General features: G+C 44.2%; 1 protein-coding gene across 1 annotated transcript in view; it reads left to right on the top strand.

Moving 5' to 3' along the window:
* The window catches only part of syne2b (spectrin repeat containing, nuclear envelope 2b), a 175,809-nt gene that overhangs the window by 71,819 nt on the left and 90,157 nt on the right, over positions 1-13,833 (top strand). Inside the window, exons 63-77 of the mRNA XM_030044847.1 lie at positions 68-309; positions 684-2,751; positions 2,993-3,327; positions 3,537-3,681; positions 3,797-3,997; positions 4,583-4,842; positions 5,207-5,366; positions 8,146-8,301; positions 9,024-9,164; positions 9,957-10,133; positions 10,853-10,990; positions 11,800-11,985; positions 12,203-12,316; positions 12,590-12,742; positions 13,057-13,176. Of these exons, the coding sequence (XP_029900707.1) occupies positions 68-309; positions 684-2,751; positions 2,993-3,327; positions 3,537-3,681; positions 3,797-3,997; positions 4,583-4,842; positions 5,207-5,366; positions 8,146-8,301; positions 9,024-9,164; positions 9,957-10,133; positions 10,853-10,990; positions 11,800-11,985; positions 12,203-12,316; positions 12,590-12,742; positions 13,057-13,176 (4,596 nt within the window). The remainder of the gene's footprint in view (positions 1-67; positions 310-683; positions 2,752-2,992; positions 3,328-3,536; positions 3,682-3,796; positions 3,998-4,582; positions 4,843-5,206; positions 5,367-8,145; positions 8,302-9,023; positions 9,165-9,956; positions 10,134-10,852; positions 10,991-11,799; positions 11,986-12,202; positions 12,317-12,589; positions 12,743-13,056; positions 13,177-13,833) is intronic.

Genomic DNA, 13,833 nt, shown 5'->3' on the forward strand with positions numbered 1-13,833 from the left:
AGCATTTGAAATGCAGACTTTGATCTTTGCAGTTAATTATCTTCTTCCTTGTGGTTGCTGGGCACAGGAATGCCGACAGGCTGCCCTGGACCAGGTGTCATTGCTCTCCCAGCAGAGAATAACTGATGCTGAGGACAAAGACTACCTGGAGCATGTGGAAGGCCAGTGGAACGCTGCTCTGGGGGATGCCACTGCTGTTATCCAGAGCAAAGAGGCCCATCTGAAACTGGTGACTGACTGTGCCAGACAGACAGAAGCAGCCAAGACCACCCTGGAAAAACTGGTGGCAGAACTAGACACTGTCAGAAAGTAAGTTGTCATATCATGGTCACATTAGAATCTGACTCAGAGGCAAATTGTGTAAAATGCAGTGTAGAAACTGTTAGACACTTCCCAGTGATGGTCTACTGTTTATGGTAATTATTATCTATTATCTATTAATATATTATCTAATATATTATTATCTCAAAATGAATGTGGTAATGATTCACTGAACTGATGTCAAACTACACAAAGCAATGTAACACATAACCTCTAAGAGACTGTAATGTCAGCACTGAAGATGTACATTTAGTGACACTTAGTTCTTAGAAAATTTGATTTTGCCATAGTGGCTATGTTGTTACAACAATAATGTTATAACAGCTTTAATTTATGGACTTTGCCCTTTGTTTGTCCCAAAGCACCCCAGAAGAGACCAGCTCCAAGGAGGTAGAGAGGCTGTGCTCTTTCCAAAGAAGCATGGAGGAGAACAGGACAGTTCTAGGAGAACTGCTTCTGACTCATACAAAGCTTGCCCCCCACCTCAGCCGATGTGAGCGAGCAACTGCACAGATTGAGCAGCAGGTCCTACAGGAGAAGTGGAGAAGCCTAGAAAGAGGTGTGGAGAAGACCTTGTACCGCGTAAATGTCCATGCCCAGGAGACCAGCAACCTTCAGTTCGAAATATCAGGCCTTCAGAACCACCTTGAGGCTGTTGCAAAAGACCTAGAAGCCCAGTCTCCAGCTGTTACTCCGTGGAATTGTAAGAGGGCACAGCAGTTGATGGTGGCAAATGCTGAGATTAATGCTGCTCAGCAGAGATACCTCCACCTGCAGCAGGTCTCAGAGGCACTAGTCCCCAGCTCAAAATGGGAAAAGGATAGAAAAGAGATAGAACAGGGGCTCCAGAGGGTCAAAAAGCAACTCTCCCACACAGAAGAACTAATTTCTTCCCAAACCCAGAGCAGCAGCAACCCCACCATGGAGAAAATCGTCAAGGTGATAAAGGATGCCCTTGCCTGGGCTAAGCAAACAGAGAGTGACATTGAGAGCAGGAGGAAAAAGGTGGCTCTTCTGCCTGAAGATGTGCACCAGCAGATCAGAAACCTGAAGCAGCTACAGTCTGAGATTATGGCCAAACAGGGCCAGCTGGAGATACTGGTGGAGGAGGTGACAGAGCTTCTCCCACAGCTGGACAATACTGAGGAGGTGCCTATGGCACGTTCCTCCCTAGCTACTTTAGAAGAGCTCTCCAAGTCTACCAGTGAGAAGCTAGCCAAGGCTGTGAGAGAGATAGAGTCGAGTCTGCAGTCCAGAGAAAAGATGTCACAGCAGATTGCTGACCTAGACTCCTGGGTTGTGGCTCATCTGCGCAAAGAGACCTCCAGAAAACCAGAGAGTGAGGTCAGGAGCCCATCTGACATTGATCGCCAGGCTCGTCAGATTCAAGATACACTGACTGAGGCTGAGAACCAGGCTGCTGTCAGTGAGGCTCTTGTAATGAAAAGCAGAGATATTGCCTCTGAACTCAGCATCACAGAGAACTGCCTACTACATGACAAGCTTACCAATCTCCAGGAGGATATCAGAGATATTAGCAGCTATGAGAAGACCAACAAACAGGAGTTGGAGGAACTCATCGAGACTCAAGACTCGTCTAAGCAAAAGCTGAATGCTGTAGAAAAAAGCCTGAGACAAATGTTGGTAGATTTGAACAGGCACAAGTTCCCCATCACCAAAGAGTCACTGCATGCTCTTGAACCTTTCAAACACATGATTTTGGAGCATAAGTGTCAGGTGGACCTTCTCCAACCCTGTATCCCGCAGGAAAAGGCAAGGGAACTGTTCTCAGTGATTGCTGAGCTTCAGACCAAATTGGCTGCCCTGAATATGAAGTCCAGGGATCATGAGAAATACCTGAACTTGAGGCAGTGCGTGGAGGACTTCAAAGAGAATGTGCAGGAGCAAGTTCTCCAGAGCAAAGATCCTAGCAGGAATGTCGAGGAAAGGTACAAGACCTGCCAGACCCTCCTTGCCCAGTTCCCTCTCATGAAGGGAATGTGTGACGAGGCTGCTTATCAGCTCCAGAGCATCTCCCATGACCTGTATCCCTCACAGCTGAATGCTGAGCGACAGAGACTTAAGCAAAACATGGAGAGCCTTAATACCTGGAAGATGGCTATCAGCAACAACCTTAGCATCATTGAGTGGGATATGCTGAAGGGGCTGAACCTTGATGCAGAGCGGAAAACCACTGAGGCCTTCCTCAGGGAAACCCAGGATGAGCTTCTACAGCCGTACATGTTGGAGCCAAAGGAGGCAGTCTTTACTGAGGAGCACAGGAGAATTATGTCATTGAAAAGGACTGTAGAGTCCAAAATGAGAGCACTGGAGGTCCTGGAACAAAAGAAAGGAGACCGTCAAGGGAGAAGATCTCAGGAACAAGTGGACTTGAAGAATTCAGTCCTAACTGAATGTGACTCACGAATGGCAAGTTTTATTTTTCTGCTTTTTTATGCTCTGTAATTCATTTCTAAAGATATGTCTATTTTGGTAGGTGTTTCTGCAAATCCACTTTATACTATACCCTTCATTCAACTAATCAGTGATAATCAGGGCATAGAAGTTTAAGCCAGCATACATAGGTGGAGATCTCAAGCTAATTGTAGTGCTATGGAAAAACAAAGCAAACATAAAACAAAATTACTCATTTGTATTTATTATATTTCAGGAGAATATTTCTCAGGTCAGGGAGTCTTTGAGAAGATACAGCTCTGCTGTGAAACACGCAGTACAATTCCTGAGGAGTGCCGAGGCCTCAATTCTGCCACCGCAGGGTTCAGTGGGAATGTGCTCTGAAAGGCTGGAGGAGACCCGGCAGGCCTTGGCCTCATTGGAGCAGCAGTTCCAGATTCATGTGGACCAGCTCCAGAGCCAGGTTCCCCAGCACCCATACCTTTCCCCCAAGCAAGTGGAGAACCTCCAGGGGAATATTTTGAGCCGGCTTCTGGTGAGGATATCCACCCTCCAGGCTCAAGGCAACATAAAAATGGAGAATCTCAGCAGGTACAAAGCTTTTCTGGTTTTCTGGTTTCCTGGTTCCTCAGTCAAGGGTAAACTCCAAACAAAAGCACAATCAAAATCGTTTTTTTCTCTTGATTGTGTTGCTGTAGATACACACAGCATAAACAACCCATGTAGTTACAAATCAGTTTATTAGAACATCACACACTATGATAAAAAAAATCTAACTGATGAAAATTTGTGTTTCTCAGGTGTGGTGAACAATACAGAAACTATAAGAAGTGCCAAGATGAAATTAGCCAGTGTTTGAAGAACATAGAAGATGGTCTTTCAAATTGCATGTCTCAAAAAGTCACATCCCTCACCGACTGCACTGATCAGCAAGTTAAACTAAAGGTATGAAACCGATCCTCTTCAGTGTTGGCCGCCAAATATTTTTGCAACAAGAATACCACTTTTTTTGAGTTCTTGTATTTTTCTAACATTAGCTGTGTGGTTAACTCTTGTGTAGGCGCTGTCTGAGGAGGTGGAGTCTCTTCAGCGGCGTCTGGAGGGCTTGAGGGAGTGGTGCCCAGAGCAGAGCTGTCGTATAGGCCGACAAGCCGCTGCAGCTGCTCTCTGGAAACAGGTATCGAGACTCCGCCGCTGCACCCAGGAGCTGACAACTCGCTGCAAATGGAAGATGGCAGAGTGGAGTGATATCAACAAGAGTGTAAGTAAATCTAGACACAAACACAGATATCTATGCTCACAAATTACTTCTCCTTGTCAAGATTATATCACATGATTTGAGTAGTATTACGTAATCTCATTAGCATCTTTTTCTCACTTGTTTCAAGAAAAAGATATTATATTAAATTCAATGACTAGATTAAATGCCCACTTAGCCCTGCCTATCCAAATTTATTAAACTTACCCATATTTATTGTCTGCTTCCAGCTCAAGCTATTTTTTGTCTTTTTGCCAAATTAAACCAAACTACAGTGCAGAAGGATGCCAAATATAATAAATAAGACAAATGAAAGCAAGTTTCATTTGTGAAAATTTGTGTCACACATGCAAACAACTGTGTATGTACATATTAGCTCTAACAAGAGGTACAGTGGAATTGTAGAACCATATATGTAGATATAATGTGTCTGGGATAGCGCAATGGATATTTCTTAAAATAAAAGGGAAAAAAGCCTTACTAGTTGAGTCATGTAAATGTAATCATGTAAATGTAAATGGAGCACCACCCTTACATTAGATGCAGCGTTGACATCAGCTCTCTTCTCTGTCCGCTCCTTCCTCTCAGGTGGAGAAGGCCTCCGCTGTCCTGGAGCAGGTGGAGGCGGAGCTTCCTGACGGTACCGGGAAGAAGGCCTCTGCCGAGGAGCTTCATGACATGCTGCTGTTCTGGGATCAGTACCTGGACCGACTGGACTGTGAACATCGGGCCATGTCTGCACTGGAACTGCGCATCGCCAGGCTGCTGGGTGTCCCCGCCCACCTGGAAAAGGCCCCTCCCACTCCGCTGTGCCAGCAACTGCAGGCCATGCAGGACCGTTATGGCAGGTGAGATGGAATGTATTCCAGGTAAAAGTTTGCTAGTTTTTGCATGAGATACAGGACAGCCCAGTTTGAAATTCTTTGAATATTAAACTTAATTTACAAAACATATTATCCAGTTTGTTTGCAGGGTAAAGTGTATGCATTAGCTGAACGTTTTCCTTCTCTTGCTTTAAATTATGAATGTAAGTCACACTCCAGTCATCTCTTAATGTAATTCAGAAATCTTCCTCATCTGAATTATAATTTTAAAATAATGAGTAATTCACCATTTATCAGTGATCATTATGATTAAGTATTACCACATTGTATCTGTTGGTGGTTGTTGGTGTTCACTTTTGTGTGTGTGTGTGTGTGTGTGTGTCCTCAGCCTGAAGCAGAGCAGCAGGGCGGGTCGGGATGCGGCCCGGCTGGAGGTGGAGGAGAGGGAGAAGGTGCGCGAGGAGCTGCAGGGTGTCAGGGTTTGGCTGAAGGCTGCAGACGGTCTTCTGTCGGAGCCACAGCGCTGCAGCAGCTCACAGGAGCTGCAGGTGGGTCACTGCTCAGTCTGAAGAGGTGTTTCTCTCCTGTTTTCTGGTCAGAATCCAAGTGAGTGAGGTGACTTTGTTGTATTTGGTTTAACCTAGTTCAAAATGACAAGCAAAAGTTGCATACACCAACAAGTAGCTTTTTAATTGGGAAGAGTTTCAGAGCAGCAGGTAGTCAAAACAAATCTGATTCTACTCCCTGTAGCTTTACTTAAGCATGTTGAGCATTCCTTTGCTCTGTACTTTAATTGACTCCCTCTTGTGTTCATGCCCATTAAAAACACATGAAGAAAAAACTGAATATGAGCATCAACCCAGACTGCAATTTGGCCTAAGCATGCAATATCAATATTTGACTCTGTCATATAAAACCTTGTGTTTTGGGGTCATTTCTTGGAGATTTATAGTTTTGCATCGTATTCTCACACCAAGAAAGTGCAGCAGAAAGCAATGTTATTTAAATAAGTTTTCAGTCATGGTTTTAAAATTTTCACAGACCCTGCATCTCTTATAGCCTTGGATAAGGAATTCCATCATTTTGGTGCATAGTTTGCTGACGATTATCTTATTTATGTGACAGTTTGTATTTAAAAATAATAATAAAAAAAAAAAAAACAGCAGCAGCGGATTTAAGAGGCCATGAAGGATCATAAATCAACAACCAGAGGGGACAGAGCCTTTGCAGTAGCAGCCCCCAGACTCTGGAACTGCCTCCCCCTCCACATCCATGCAGCCCAGACTCTGAATATCTTTAAGTCTCATTTAAAGACCCACCTCTTTTCACTTGCCTTTGATTAGTGTCTCTTTTTTTTCAAGTGCCAGTGTATAGTGTCCCCTGGTAATTCCTCAGTTACCTTTTAATTTATCTTTTCTTTTGGATTACTGTCAGTGTTTTTTTAATCCTTTGTCGTTTTGCTCTAAGTATTTCCTGTGTTTATTGCACTTAAGCACTTTCATGTGAAGCACTTTGGTGTGGCTCAGCCATCTGTAAATGTGCTATAGAAATAAATTTGACTTTTGACTTTAACAAAGACTTAGTACTGTAGGCTGGTCCTAACCCATTGAGATCCTTGTAAAAAAAAAAAAAGTTTTGTAAATAAAATTAACCTGAATGCTAAAAGACACAGGGAGTCGGTGCTGGCTAGCTAAAACTGGGGTGATCTGCTCTCTCTTTCTCGCTCTAGTTCAAAGTCTGGCAGCACATGGGACAGTCCAAGTAAAGTGTGACTGAAGATCAAACGCTGGTGAAGTCGGCTCCCTCTGTATGAAGGGTTGATTTCACCTTTCACATTGCATCAGTCACTTCCTGTGGGCTGAGAAATGTCCAAACCTGGGAGTTTACTGGGGGAATCTACTGCGTCTCAGTCAGTGGTTTCGATGGGATTCTCTGCTTTGCGATAAGACAGGTGTACTTTTACATAACAGTATTGCCCAGGGCAGCTTTAAAAATGCTGAGAGAGGGGGGGTGGGGGGGCTGTTGGCTGCCCCGGTGTAAGTGTCCAGTAAATACGTGACGTCTGAATGTAACCGTTGGTTTGGCCCGAGGCCCAGAGGCAGTTTGGTGTTCACTCGATCCACCTGCCAGCCCCTGACTGTTGTGCTGCCTTTGTCCTGAGACCTGAGCAGCGGCCAACATCTCCCCATCCGCTTTCTCTTTTTCCCCGCCGCCCCCACCCGCCTCCCTCGCCGCCGCAGAGGCTCTGTGTCGCTCCTCTCCTCCCCCAAAATTCCCCCCTCACATCCACAAATCCTCCCACCCCTCTTGTACGAGACACCTTTTGTTAACTGTTGTAAGTGGATCTTCCAGGTGGCCTCTGAGGCCAAGTCTCAGCACTCTTGTCACCTTATGGACACACACACACATACACACACACACATTTTCATATTCATCATGTCCCTAGTACACACCGACACACACACAAACTGTCCTCCTGTGCTCCTTTTTGCCCCCTTGCTTTGTATTCTCTCTTCCCTTCTCTCTCACACACAACCACACACACTCTCTTTCTCTCCTCTGTTCTCACACACTCTCGATCTCTCTCTCTCTACACACACACACACACACACTCATTCCCAGTTTCCCATGGTGATAACAAGATGCACCTCCCTCTTTCGCAGAGCATCGGACACTTTGAGACCCAGGTAGTCTCCTCCGTCTTGCCGTGCACATCTCACCGTTTTTTCTCCGCACGTCAACCGGGTTGTCGCCCTCTTTTCGTCGTTATCCCGCGATAGGCGAGCGGAATGGGCTGTCACTGCGTTTCCTGTGGTCGTGATTGAGAGAGGAGAGAGTTCAGTCTCTAACCATTGTGGGGATGAAAGACTTGAAGAGGTTAGGCTCTCTTTAATGAAAGCAGCGGAGGGAAAGAGGGCTGACTGCCGCACAAAGCGCTGAGGGCTTACGAGCTGTCGGCCGGTAAGAGACGCAGACGTAAGCTTCATTTCTGTACATTTTGTGACATAATATGTATATTTCCAACATGTGAATATTTACACCCTCCCAGATACAAGTGTCGCTGGCTTGAGAGAAAATTGACTGGGTGAAGTTGTTAACTCTGTGAAATCCTTACGAGGTAGTTTTTTAAAGGAAGCAGTTGTAATTTTTACAGCGTTGAGCAATGAACATCATATAACTATGATTAAATGCAAAACTGAGATGTAGCATTTTGGGAATAACTCTGCCGTCGTCATCGTCGCGATCAGATTCCCTTTTTTCTCCTTCCTGTTTTCTCTTCGTGCCTCTTTAACTCGTTCAAACTGTCTCTCCCTCCCTGGGTTTCAGGACGTCCACAGCCAGCTGTGTACCCACAAGGCCGTGCTGCAGCGCATCATGGACGGCCTGAGGATGAAGTACTCGGACATGTACGTGCTGGTCCCCGTCGAGATCGAAGGCCAGCTGCAGGACGTCACGCAGTCGCTGCAGGACGTCGAGAAGAAGGTGCACAAGACTTTTTTGCAGCTCATTTACAGTTGAATTCTTTATGAATCCGAACGTAGGGTGACCAAATGAAAAATTCAGAAAGCCACAAATTACAAGCAGTTGTCCCAAATCCTGAATCCTGTTTTTCCCCCAAATTAGACTAACCCGCATTTTTATTAGTTATAGCCTAATGAAACGCTGATATGAATTATGGCTGACACAGACATGTGACAGGAACTGCACGGGTAAAATGAATAAAATAAAATTAATGTAATGTAATGGATAATGATCTACACACTACACGTTACAACAACACAGTTGACTTTGTGTTCATGAACAAAAAAAACACATTTTAGTGTTGAGTTTTTACTGTTTTGACTGATATATTTTGTTTGCGTTGCGCTTTTTGTGATACTCTAAGACACTTTACTGTAAAAAGAGATAAACTCACATGAAATAAACAATATAAGCTGATAAATCAAAACAAATAGAGAATTTAACACTGACTGATTAGGAGACAGTAAAGGAAACAACTGGTGGGGTGGATGACTTGGGAAAATTCAAGGAAAAGATGAGTTAAAGAGAGAAAAAAATTAAAAAGTAAGGAGGAGATGGTTGAGTCTAAATCCAGCGCTGGCAGAGAAAAAGATGAATCCCAGACAAAACAGCCGTAAGACCAGGACAAGTCAAAGATGTCAAAAAGTGTCCTGACTCAGACGGATATTTATGGATCTGCTCAGGTGGGAGAGGCGGTGGAGAGGAGCGGTCCGATCTACAGGCTCGGAGCCAAGCTGTCTGAGATCCAGGCCGGTCTGGGCTCGGTCCAGAAGAAGCTGGAGCAGAGGAGCCCGACTGTGGCCGAGGCAGAGAGGATGCAGAAGGTGGGTGGGGAGGAGGAGGTGAATCCAGCTGGGCAGAAACTGGCATCATGAAATCAACAAGACAAAAAAAAAACAAAAAAAAAACAGCCTCAGTTTTATTCTTATGGTCACTTGTGGAGATGTGCAGTTTAACCCTAGAAAGCCTGAACCATCAAATTGCCAGAAACTTCTAATTCTTTAAAAATATGTTTAATGAACATTCTGGCAAATAATAAAGAAAGAAAGAAATTAACACTTATCAAATATGAATTTTGTTTCGTATCATATTTGATGCATCTGGAAGAAAAATCTATAGAACACATTTGTAACCCCTTAAACTCTGACTTTCCCTTCAGTTTTTCCTCAGGTAATTTCTAACATAACACATTTTTTCCCACACTGTACGACATATTCTGTATCTGCTACACTGAAGCTACATCAGACCTGCATCATATCACCTTAACTTTGGGCACAATTGGCAAAAATACCCATGAAAAACCCTCTTTGGATGTCTCCTCTGGGAGTCTCTGGTGCTGCAGTGCATGCATGATCCACCAGGGGGCAGAAGACGTGTATGACATTATGTACATTGGGTTTCATCATTTAATGTGGAGGGCAGGATGCTGCAATGTTTAGTGTGTGTGTGTGAGTGTGGTGAATCCATGTACTTTTATAGTATGTATGTGTGTGTGTTTTCAGGTTGCATACATATTGTACATGTGAATGTGTGTGTGCATCGGTGCCTCTGCTTATGTTTCACGCGCTGTCTTCACATGTGCTTATCTGTGTGTGTGTGTGTGTGTGTGTGCTCAGTGTGTGTGGGATGAGCTGGACGTGTGGCACTCCTGCCTGGCGGCGCTCGAGGTGGAGATGCAGGACTTAGAGCAGCCACAGGAGGCGCTGCTGCTCACCGAGCGGCTGGCTGAGATCCAGCAGCTGCACTCCCACCTGGCCAAACAGGCCGAGCAGAGGACCGCCTTCCTCAGCAAGGTCAGAATGACTACAACTCCCATCAGCCCCAGCGCTGGGTCAAAGCCACACTTAATATTACCCTCCTAAAATCCTGAGACTCAGCTGTTCAGTTCATATTTTATTTGATTAGTAAATATCAGATGTTCTGTATCACTAATTAATGTTTTAATTATCTCATTAACAAACAAATCAAACAAAACAAAACAGCAACTTAGGAATAAAAAAAAAACATTTTTCCCTCCCACTTTTTTTGGGTCATTCATGTGCTCTGATAAAATCATAATAATAACAACTATCTGAGGGCCGATTTAACATTAATATTACAAAATCTTTCTTTGTACATCCAGACCTTGACATTGAAATTAAAGCAACAGGACTTTTGAGTCTTTATATTCCTTCTAATAAACCCCGTCTGCTTCGTCACTGTATTTGTATTCGTGCGTTCATGACTCAGCTTTTTTTTGATTGCTCATGACTGTTCAATATCTGTGCTCTGGTTGGCTTTGCAGTCGGTGTTTGTGACTGTATTTTGGGGTAAATGTGCTGGTTCTGTCATCACATTGATGATTTAGTGTAGTTTGTAGTTTTTCACAAGCTTTTAGGCCATATGTGGAAATAGGAAAATGAAAAATGGGTGTCAGATGTGGCTAAATCAAGGAAAAAAAGGGTTTTGATTGACAGTGATTTTTCTTTTTTTTCTTGTTTTGTGCCTTGGATTTTGTTTGTGTTGTGGTCAGATCCACACGTGGCTGCAGGAGCACGAGGAGATGATCAAGAGCTCCAACAGCTGGATGACCGAGGCTCAGTCGTGGCTCACCGCTCCCTGCACCTACACCACAGCTAAATGTCTGGCCAGCCACGTGCACGCTCTGCAGGTCAGTGCATGTTCACCTTTACCACCCTGTACCGCCGAATGCAACTCTACACTGTGCTGTACTTCACTATAGCAGAAATACATCAAACAGCGCTGTACACCATGTGCTTAGAACTGTGCGCCTGCTTTCAAAGTAAAAGTAGCAACTACAAGGTGCAAGATGCAATCATTTTGTAAGTCGCTCACCTGTTCAGACTCACTTTTACTTGATTTCATTTCTGTTTTCCTTTTTATTACTTGTAGATCAACATAGAGACTGACAATCAGTATGTTTACATGCACACTAATTTTCCACTATTATTCTGAATATGACAATATTCCTACGTCAGCTTTTAGGAGCATTGTCTGGTCATATGTACAGTGCATTAAGAATATGCATCTCTAATTTGATTTTTACCACAGTTTGCAGCCTCTTCGCATTTTTGATCAGCTCTGTGCGTTGTAAACCAACCAACAAGCCAACAGTTTGCACGGCTGAGGTAGAGATGCATTCACAAAATAAAAGCCCGCATTTCTGTTTGGAAGGAAAAATGCACCTTTTTTAGGAAAGACTTGGCTATCATCTGGTTTTTGGATGTGCACAAATATTGCAACGGCGACTTTTTCATTGGTTAAACAAGTCAGAGTCTGCACGGCTGCATGTAAATGGGAATATTAGTGGAATATTCCTCTTCATTAGCCATGTAAACAGCTGAGTAGGAATATTGCCTTTTTTGGAATAAGGGCAAAAATACTTTGTGCATGTAACTGTGCGTGTAACATCTTGTTCATGTGTTTGATGGAGGATCCGACATTCTGTCTTTGTTGCAGATGGTGCTGGATGACTCGGCGCAGATCCGGACCACCCTGCAGGGGTTCAGCTCAGTGCTGACGGACATGTCGCAGGTGTGTGACGTCACGCTCCTCCAGGAGCAGCTGGCCGAAGCCGACCGCCAAGTCGCCAGCGTTCAGAGCAGCTTTGTGGCTCCACTGTCTCAACTGGAGCACGCCGCTGCCGTGAGTCCTGCACACCCTCTCATTTTATCATCTTACCATCACATTTCATTTTTAGTTAATTTGTAGTCTAACTGTTTTTATCATTTCCCTTCCTTCTTTTGACAGGAATTCTCAGCCAATATTGTATTTCTGTCATCATGTTTCTCTCTTTCTTCTCATTTGTCTGCTATTTTTCTGTCTTCCTAACAACAAAAATATGTATGTTATTGTTTTCTAGGAGGTGGAGGCCATTGAGAGTGAAGTCAGACGCATGGAGAACGACGTGGGCGACATCAGGAATCTGTTATCTTCTCCAGAGACCCTCCCCAGCCCCAGACAGGAGAGCCTCAAGGTGAGACGAAGCGCTGTTGGTCAAAGGATGCAAAAACAATCAGTCACACTTGTTGTCTTCAGTTTATGTCCATGCAGCGGCTGAGGAAACACTTACATTATGTGCACAGGTGATTGAGGATGTTCCAGCATAGTGGAAGTAGTGCTTCAAGAGAAAAAAAAAATGAAACACACACACAGATTTTCAATCGCCCAAACAAAAATCCCAGAGAAAATGGCAGAAGCCTTTGTTATTATGCTTTTTGTTCTGAAATGGTCCAATTCCTTTGTGCAGATGGTTGAGCAGAGGATCCAGTCGATGAGGAGGACCATAGCTGAGATCCAGAAATGTAAACCAGGCCTTTGCCTTCCAGAGAAGGCTGAAGAGACGCTGTCTGTCTTCTCCGTGGTGGACCAGCTCCAAACTCTCCTGCTGGAGCTGGAGAAAGTGAGCCAATCAAGCAATCAGTCAATCAGTCAATCAGTCAGTCAGTCAGGTTATCAATGAATCAATCAATTAATCAGGGACTCATCATTGATTTGTTACTCATAAACTCTTATTCTAATCTTCTAACCTTGATGCCAATGTTTTCCTGAAAATTTGAAAACATGGCATTTATGACTTGATTGTAAATGAACCAGAACACCATGTTGTTCTAGAGGATAATTCATTTTTTTGTCTGTTCACGCCGATCACCCTGATATACATCATGTCAGATGGTGTTATACTGACGAGCCTTCTCCTTTCCCGTCCTGCTGCAGAGGGTCCCTGCTCTGTTCCTCCAGCAGCCTCTGACCCCGGCCCCGGCCAAAGCTCTGTCCCCCAGCTCATCTGCCCTGGCGTCAGCCCAGCCTCGGATCACAGTGACCCCTTCAGAGCCGGTAAATGTGTTCACAGCGCACCGTCCAAGCTGCACGTTTTACTGTCCAGGTCGCTGTTTGACTGTGCTGAGTCTCAAAGATATACCCCTACTCATCTGAGGAGCTTCTGCAGCTCTTGTCTGGTCAAACCTCCGTGGCCAGTTCACACCTTGCAGAAATGCATATCAATGTGTCCCGCTCGCAATAACAGCAATGTATTACAATACACATTTTCTAACTTAGAGCTTCTTCTGGTAGCACAACTGATAGGCAGTGGGATACGATATGATACGATACGATACGATCCGATATGATGCGATACGATATGATATGATGCGATACGATATGATGCAATACGATACGATATGATATGGTACGATACGATATGATGCGATACGATACTATACGATACGATACAATGTGATACGATACGATACGATACTATATGATACGATGCGATGCGATACGATGCGATACAATACGATATGATGCGATATGATGCGATACGATACGATACAATATGATACGATACGATACTATACAATACGATATGATGCAATACGATATGGTACAATACGATATGATGTGATACAATACTATACGATACGATACTATACGATACAATATGATGCGATATGATGCAATACGATACGATGCGATGCGATACGATACGATGCG

This window comes from Myripristis murdjan, chromosome 22, assembly GCF_902150065.1.
Source record: "Myripristis murdjan chromosome 22, fMyrMur1.1, whole genome shotgun sequence".
NCBI classification, from domain to species: Eukaryota; Metazoa; Chordata; class Actinopteri; order Holocentriformes; family Holocentridae; genus Myripristis; species Myripristis murdjan.